The following is an 8596-nucleotide window of genomic DNA, read 5'->3' on the forward strand; positions in this document are numbered from 1 at the left end:
TAACTTAATTTGAATCATATCAGGGATTTGGATTGTTAATATTGACTTACCATAATCAGTGTGGATTGTCATCCCACTGTTCAAACACTCCCATTGCAATGCAATGACTACTTAAATTGATATCATCATCATTCAATCTAAAGACATGTATATATAACCTTTACTTAATGCAAGATCATCTCCTGCTTGACATATTATTGAAACAATGATGCAAGATCATGATGCTCTTTTGACCATTTTATCCAAACAAAAAATGAAAATCTTAAAAAGCATATGCCTGACATAATAACCGTTTAATGAATGCAAGATCATCTCCTAGGCAATAACTTGTAAGTTCCTCAATGAAAGAAAATTCTAACTTTTTCTTTTATTGCATGCAGTTTCAACTACCAATGAATCTATTGCATTATAAAGAATCCATCTTTCCCTTAAAAGAGGAATTTTTGACCATCCTTCATGAAGGAGGAGCATGTAAAGTCCAAATATCGTATCTATTCCATGAAAAACTTGAAGTAGCAATGAACTTGTCAGTGTCTAGTTCAAACAAACACATCAAACCCTATAAAATTTCGATTAGAGCATTCAAACTCGGTGTTAGACTATGTTAATTGGATTGAGAGCAGAAGAAACCCTTATAAGGTTCAACTTCAAGACATCATAGTACATAATTGGAGTATCAAGTCTCAGGTCATCTAGATCAACACTCAGTATCTAGCATGTCCAATATCACAACAAAAAGGTACGATTTAAACAAGGCCGGGCCAAGCAAAGTTACCGGCAGGGGAGAAAAGCGAAGGAAGAACTCAAGAAGCAACCGGTTCTGCTGAAGAAGCTTCGTCCTCGGCGCCATTAGCAGTGGGAGGGGACTCGGTTCGCACCGAAGCCGCGTCCTGAATGGGGGGTATGGATGAGGAAGATGAAGCCCTAGATTTCACCATCTGGATCATCCGGTTGCTAATCTCCTTGGAGTAAATATGTATCGTCTCCAGCCCGTCGTCGTCCGAAGCGCGTATGCCGTCGGAGTGCGCGGCGTCGAAGGCCTCCTGCTCGATGAGGCGCGCCACGGAGTCGGCCTCGTCCACCGGGACGCTCCCGTAGCGCTTGGTGAGCACGGAAGGGGAAGAGAGGGTCTCAACGAGGCGTTGGACCACGGCGTCCCGCGTCCGCTGCGATGGAGGCCAGATGCTGAGGGAGAAGCCTGAGAGGCCGGAAGGAGGCGAGGTCTCCGACGGCTTCCCCTGGTCGCCAGCATTCTCGCCGCTGGTGATCTGAGATGCGTCGCCGACATCAGCCATAGTGCCACCGACCAACGAGGGTTACGGATCGGACATAGCTGCTGCTATTTAAAGAAACCACTTTGTGGTGCCCGTGGGCTTCTAATGGACCTTCGCTCACTTCTAATGGGCATTTAATGGGCTTATAATGAGCTATTTAAACGGGTATGGGCTTCTACTGGGCCTATATAAACATCAAAGAAGTTCAATTGACAATTATCACACTCGGTAATAAGCACACGGGACAAAGAAATTATCAGTGTATAGTTTATACAAGTAACTTAAACAAGGATTATAAATCCTCTACAATGTCAAGGAGAAACTCATTCACAGCAATATGCTTCAAGTCGATTATATAGTTGTTTCGAAGAAATCCAAAGCCGAAAGTTCCATCGTCGTATTCCCAGATTCTACCCTCCACATTTCTAGGATCACCGGAGGAGGCCGATAAGCCAGGAATTACCAAGTCATAAGAAGAGTTGATACAGAGAATGCGCGAGACGACTCCACTGGAGTCGCTGCTTTTTCTCCCGTCGGCATTCACAGGGCATATTTGCTCACGGTTTGCATATAGGTCCTGTTCGTCGCTGGAAAATGGAGATTCAAGGAATGTGGTGTTGGAAGTCCAGAAAACAGGAGAATAACCGGAGAATTGTTCCCCTGCTTCGCCCACTCTCCGACATGTAATGCCACCGATATCATCGTAGGAGACGAGGTAAAATTCAAGTATCATGTCCTCAGAGAACCCCTGTAGAAGGAAATCTTGTTTAGCTCAAAAAATGGATCCCCTTTAATAGCTCCGAATAAATTAAATACTTGCATTAAGATACCAAGGCTTCTTATTCAACAACAACAACAACAAAAATAGCACTTTTTCATTCTTTCATATATAAAGGGTTTCAAAATGCAAGAGATCTTGCAACACTCATCAATGAGCCATATCCATTAGTATTACACAGAAAAAAAAATCAATTATAGGGATTTGTGAGCAACTCATTTAGTTGGATAAAAGAATTCTAATTCCATAAGAACAATGAGTTTCTTAAGAATAAAATAGTATTCCTTGTGTTGAGAGAAGGAGAATTGGATAATCATTTATTCAATTGCTTGTTAAGTTGCTCTAGTATATTCTCTTGAAAATGTAAAGCAAATTCAATTGATGCTGAGAAATCGTTAACCAATTAGAATTCTAATTTCTACGTCGATTACAAATTCCAAATCTTTAAACTATTGGAGTTCTAGTATCTAAGTTTTCAGAGGAAGGAATTCACTAAAATTATGGAATTCTGATTCCATAATTTACTAAAATCTTTTTTATTCCAAAGCTCTAAAGCTAGAATTTTGTGTGTGTTGTTCTTTTGCAATGTTACACAAAAAAGATTAAATTTTCAAAGAACAACAATAAGGAAAGAGAAGGAAGCACCTTCCACAAGCCTTGTAATGGCCGTTCTGGTGTGGGATAGTATTTGTTGATCTTGACGAAATGCTCTGCCTCCCACAAATGCCGCCCCCCAGAGCGCTCCCTTTCCTTCTTCCTCGGCCTTCTCATGGCCTTATCACCACCAGGACTCGTCCGAATTGCGAAGTACTGATAAATCTCTGACATCAACCTGTCCGGAGGCGACGATGTCTCGATCTCCTCCAGAACCCCGATGGAGTCAACTTCCCTAGCGTCGGCGAAGTAGCTTCTGTTCTCTTCCACCACGAAATGGCTGCAGCCCATGAAGCTCACGCTGACAGGAACCAAGTCAGGATCTGCGACGCCCGAGGATGAACTGGAGGAATCCGAAACCGAGCCTAAAAGATCTGCGGATGAATCAAGTCGACCGCCGGGGTGGAGGAAACTGACCAGTTCGCCGTGCTGCGATAGGCCCAGCCAAAGGAAGGGCACTTTGAGGACGCCGTAGCCACCACCGGCTGCGTCGGGCGCGGGGGAGACCCGGGACCCGGCAATGTAGGAGGGTCCCCATTCGAAGAACACGAGGTGCGGGGTGCCGGGGCCGCCGTGCCCAATGCGGCGCCAGAAACCGATGAGGTGCTCCCATCGGTCGAGCGCCTTGTAGAGGCGAGCGAAGGACGCGGAGGACGAAACCCAGGATCGGGGCCGGGTGCGGAATCCCCAGCGGCGCTCGCAGATGGCGAGCCAGAGGGGGCTATTGGGGGCGGCGGCGCCGCAGAGGGCGACGAAGCGGCGGGAGGTGCAGGCGAAGGCGGAGACCTCGGAGGGGGAGAGGAAAGATAGGATATTGATCTGGACGTCTTCCGGGAAGTCGGAGAAGGACATCGCTAGAGTCGAATTCGAGGAAGCCATGGCTCGTGGGACTAGGGTTACAGATCGGACGACAAAGATTGGGATCTGGGTTGATCAAAGAGGTTCGAAAGAGAAGGACCGGAAGACTTTTCAGACAGGCAGCGACGAACGGTGGCGAGCGTTGGCTGGTTGTTTGCACGGGGAGATCACCGTCGACGAGGAACCACGACGAGAAGAGAGAGAAAATGGAAGGAAAAACTCTAAATTTGATCGAGAAATTGAGGTTAGCAGAGAGGACCGTCTGCCACGCGTCATCCTTGCCCACCGTCCGATGCGTCCCATTAGCGACGGATCATTCCGTTGCGGATTTTGAGCTGGATCCGCTTGCAAAAAATGCTAAAGAGATATATGCCAAGATTTTAAAACTATGTTTCTTTTGTTACACACAGTCATACAGCATTCTACATACAAAATTATTGAGAAAATGATTGAAAATAAAATTATAAAAAAAAAAAAAGAGTTGAAGAAGTTCCACACGATCATCCAGCAGCATCCTAATTCCTACACGACTACAGTGAAGGGAAATACTTGTTGAGGTTGTAAGGAAGGCCATAGAACTCTTCGCTTCTGACGTCGCCTTTGAACGTCCTGTACTTCTCCCACCAATGCCAGCCTCTGTCCTTCCTCGTCGACTCTTCCTTGTGGTGGAGAGTGCAGTCCAAGAAGTAGGCGATTATCGCCGCCACCGTTGCCGGCGAAGAGAAGATCACGTTCAACATGTCATTGAACTGCAGCAGAAGTTAAAGTTCTTATCGAACCGATCGAACTCTTTCGTATAACTTGGAAGTGTATATATATCCACACATACTGTTCTGGAACCAGTGTGGACTGGTCCTAAACCGGAGAGCAGATAATACTCCCTGAAGTATTGCGGGATCGACAAACCGAGGAAGAAGGAGAAGCCTAAGATGAATTTAGTCCTGAAGGAGTTGATGTTGCAGAACTGAAGGAATCCGAGTCCTGCAGAAGCTGCTTGAAGAAAAGGCAAAGGAATTAGTCACTCGAAACGAAAGTAGACGATTTTCAACCAATAAGAAAGTAGCCACCAACAACCTGCATAAGCAAAGAGAACGCAGTACGCTCCGGCGAACACAGGCAATGGTATCGATTCAAAAAATGCTCCAAATTTTCCTAGTAGTCGATAAGGGGAAAAACAAAAGAAGTGTAAGAACACTCGCGGCAAGTAGAAATAGAACTGGTCGAAGTAATTGAAGGAAGGTGAAGTGAGCCACCACAAATCGAGAAGCAGAACATAAACCAAGTCGATATCAAAATAACTCTTCTGCTTCCGACTTTTGTCAGACCCAACAGACCGCAATTTTCACTGTTCAAGTAGCTTCATGATCAGGTCCTATGTATTTCTAAATGCTCAAAGAGTTAGTTTCTGAGGCAGAGTTTAGATTGTTACACCGATGCGGCGGCGCCGGTTGTGGTACCAAACATTCCGGCTAACAGAATTCCTATTCCCTGCGATTCAACAATCTCAATCGACGAACATGACGCACGAGCCAGTAGGATAAAGTGTAAGATACCTGCCAACCGATGCCTCGGCTGAAAACTGAAGGTGGGACGGGCGTGGCACTTGCGAGTCTGGACACAGCAATCAGAGTGCCTGTCGACTGAAATGCCAAAATGTATAGAGCAATTGAAAAGAAAAGTAAAATCTAAATCTGATCTTTTTCCATTTCCATGCTTTTAGTGAGTGTATCCCAATGCTATGGATGATTCATAGCAAAATGTAAACGGAAATAGAAGTAGCATGAAACATAGAACGACACTCTGATTTTATATTGAATAACAATCAGAGTTGTGTGGTGTCAAATTATCGGTTGATGATCACAACTATGTCATCATGTCAAAGTTGTGTTACTCTTAACTATTTGAGATAGACACCAAAGACATACATCCTCAACATGTATCGATGATGGAAGATGAAGACTATCTAGCCATCAAAACTATGTAATATGCAAGTAGTTAGACTGAAAATGAACCTCAATAAGTGAAGCAAACGAAGCAGCCATTACAGCAAAGCAATCGCCTGCATGAAAGATGGGACTTCCCCATTGGAATGGATATGGAACTCTAAACCTGCAAGTAAATACTGTCAATAGTTTTGCATTCATTGAATATACAAAATGATCATAATTTCTCTTATCCAAAAATGTATACTTGTGTTTGTTTATATGTCCATCAGACACACAAACTTTGGCAACTGAAGTAGCAAGAAACAAAATGGATATTTGGTAAATACCAGCGCGAACCATCGATAAGACCAGAGCGATCTGCTCGGCAACTAAGCTGAGTTTGTAGAGGTCGATTGTTGTAGGCACCAGCCACAGTGAGAATATATGCATACAACCAAACAATAGCAACCACAATAACTAACGCAAACCTATCCAAGATCACTCTCCTTCCACTCATTGCATTTGGTAGATACTGCAGCAAAGATCTATTTCAGTTTGGGGGAACACATACACAATACTGCAATGAAAATTCAGCCATATATACGTGAAATTACCAGAGCAAAGAACACTAGGAGAATAATTGTTGGAAGCCCAATTTCAATGCAATTGGCAGCCTAATCGAACAGAAAGGAAAAGACAAGCACAAGCAAAGTATTATGATACATAGAACGCAAACTCAAGCAAAAAGACAGCAAACGGGAAGTACTCACGCTGGGAAATCCAAAGTAGAAAAGGCCAAGAGCCGATAGGGTTACAAAAGGAATCGCAGCAAGAGGGCTTAGAAATCTAGCCAGGAGAAGAGATTGAGAAGGCAATAGCAAGAAAAGTAAGCCCTTTGTGAGAAGTGAAAAGGAAGAACCTTATAAAAATCCTCCAGATGCCGAAGAAGCCTACGATTATCTGGAAGCAGGATGCGGCGATGTATGCCCCTTGAATCGACCTCATTGTGTGCACAAATCTCTGAAAAACCCCCCAAAAAAGTGGAAGGAGTTCGAAGAATCGCACATTGTAGTTCACGGAACAAAAGGGGAAGATGCAAAATCGAAAATCGGGAAGCAATCGGAGACCTCGTAGGGGTCGATGAAGTAGGCGTAGCGCTTGCTGAGGATGATGGAGATGGTCGGGAGGAGATAGGTGTAGGAGCCGCCGATGACCGTCGACAAGCGAGTTCCGAAGTAGACCTGCGTCAGCGTGTTGATGAACGAGACGAACAGCAACGTCTGGATCACCTTGGCCTTCTCCTCCTGCGGAGCGTTCAAAACCCTAGGGTTAACTCGCCCAAGGAATCAGTAGTAAAAGAGCGAGGACGGCCGAATCGGAAAAAAAAAAAAAATCACACATTTCCGCCGCCCATCAGCGGCACCAGAATGGTGGGGATGAGGACGGTGGTGCCGAGCATCACGAGGAAGTGCAGGAACCCCAGAGGAATCGCTTCTTCTGCAGAATAAACAGTGTCAGAGCGCACAACCTTTAGATGTGAAAGTAGATAGAGAAAGAGGAAGGAGGGAAGAGGAACGGACGCCATGGAGGGGGGCTGGTGAGGCAGTAGTCGACGAAAGGCAACTGCTCCTTGACGGGATGAGGGTGGAAATCCTCCGCCTTCAGTCCCGGAGACATCGCTTATCGCCGGACGGCCAACGGAACTCCGGCGAGGGCAAATGAGAAGAAACAGCAGCAAGCAATGGAGGGAGCGAGAAGCGACGGGGAAGGAAACGTTTTATACGGCGAAGAGTGATTATGAATTATTATTGTTATTTAAATTACATAATGCAATTTAAAATAGATTAATTGGGGTTATTAATGTTTCATTAAATGATGGTGGCTAGCGTTAATGATGATGTCAGTTTTTTAATGAAGGTTTGATTTGGTGGTTGTGATTAGGAGGGAATTGGCTAACCAACGTTTGACTGCTAATTACAAAGGATTTAGAATTATGGGTTTGATTTATAATTAAGGAGTATAAGAACTGTTCGTTGAGCTTTTGAATGTAATAACACAGCACGTGAGATAGGTCGTTGGAGGTTGGTTTGACACGTGAGGTCCATTTGGCCAACGCCTTGAACGAATCTAGTTTTAGATACGCTACGTCCACGTGGATTAATTAACCTGCAAATTAAACTGATTAAGTGTGGCTGCTGTGTAGTTCTATATTGGGACTTTGACAGGTGTCATCACGTGATTGGCTTATCTTAAATATGAGTAATACTAATAAATAAATTTATGAATTTTATTCTTCAATAAATAAAAATAATTCTTAAAAAAGACAAACTAATTTATGATATTAAATCAATTATTCAGACATCCGGACATCTAATTACTTTTGGACGTCTCACACATTTAATTGGATACGGGAGTCCGATAGTATATCAATTTTTTATATTAAAAATAATAGTCTGTACATCTTTAGATCAATGACTGTGGACGACATTCGATATGGACAAATCTCACCTCCTTCCTCTCATATTTGCATGCAACAAAATAAAATTATTTGTTCACTCTTTTTTAATTACATGTAATAATCATTATAGTATTGATTTTTAAAAGCTAACACCTTTTATAAAAAATAACATTATAATTTAAATACATCAGTCATCACTATGATGTTATTCTTTACAAATAGTATCACAGTTAAAATACATCAGCTACTCCTGTGATGTTATTTTTTAAAAAATAACATCACTTTGGTGCACTCATTTTATACATCATTGTTGATTTTTAAAAATAAACATCAAACGCCAAAGTGTTATTTAAAAAATAGTACTAATGTAGTATTGTATTTTAAAATCGACAATAAGGTGGTGTTAGTTTTTAAAAATAGCAGCACATGTTGATGCATTTTAGTTTTGCTGGTTTTTAAAAATCAATACTACAATGCTTGTTGCATGTGATTAAAGAAGAGAGAAGAGAAAATTTTATTTTATTGCATGGAGATAAGAGAAAAAAAAGATGAGATTTGCCATAATGTCATCTTAGATCACTCAAGTCGGATGTCATCCATAGTTGCTCACCTAAGGGGGTGTCAATTTGGGCGGGACGGGTTAGGTTAG

At 43.0% G+C, this 8596-nt stretch overlaps 3 protein-coding genes across 3 annotated transcripts; all 3 read right to left on the reverse strand.

Moving 5' to 3' along the window:
* Positions 1-592: 592 nt before the first annotated feature.
* LOC121975790 (MFP1 attachment factor 1-like) lies at positions 593-1339 on the reverse strand. The gene has a single exon (XM_042527657.1). The coding sequence runs from the start codon at positions 1293-1295 to the stop codon at positions 804-806; it is 492 nt and encodes a 163-aa protein (XP_042383591.1). The 5' UTR covers positions 1296-1339; the 3' UTR covers positions 593-803.
* Positions 1340-1484: 145 nt separating this feature from the next.
* LOC121975789 (F-box protein At3g12350-like) lies at positions 1485-3759 on the reverse strand. Its single transcript, XM_042527656.1, has 2 exons — positions 2698-3759; positions 1485-2022 (listed from the first exon to the last, which is right to left on the reverse strand). Exons 1-2 carry the CDS (start codon positions 3583-3585, stop codon positions 1567-1569), a joined length of 1344 nt encoding a protein of 447 aa, XP_042383590.1. The 5' UTR covers positions 3586-3759; the 3' UTR covers positions 1485-1566.
* A 173-nt stretch (positions 3760-3932) lies between these two features.
* On the reverse strand, positions 3933-7248 carry LOC121975791 (nucleobase-ascorbate transporter LPE1-like). Its single transcript, XM_042527658.1, has 14 exons — positions 7070-7248; positions 6889-6986; positions 6617-6793; positions 6409-6509; positions 6260-6335; positions 6104-6163; positions 5837-6021; positions 5577-5673; positions 5118-5204; positions 4994-5052; positions 4818-4909; positions 4639-4716; positions 4394-4554; positions 3933-4313 (listed from the first exon to the last, which is right to left on the reverse strand). The coding sequence occupies exons 1-14, from the start codon at positions 7164-7166 to the stop codon at positions 4095-4097; spliced, it is 1587 nt and encodes a 528-aa protein (XP_042383592.1). The 5' UTR covers positions 7167-7248; the 3' UTR covers positions 3933-4094.
* Positions 7249-8596: the final 1348 nt, after the last annotated feature.

The sequence above is a fragment of the Zingiber officinale genome, chromosome 4B, assembly GCF_018446385.1.
Source record: "Zingiber officinale cultivar Zhangliang chromosome 4B, Zo_v1.1, whole genome shotgun sequence".
Taxonomy (NCBI): domain Eukaryota; kingdom Viridiplantae; phylum Streptophyta; class Magnoliopsida; order Zingiberales; family Zingiberaceae; genus Zingiber; species Zingiber officinale.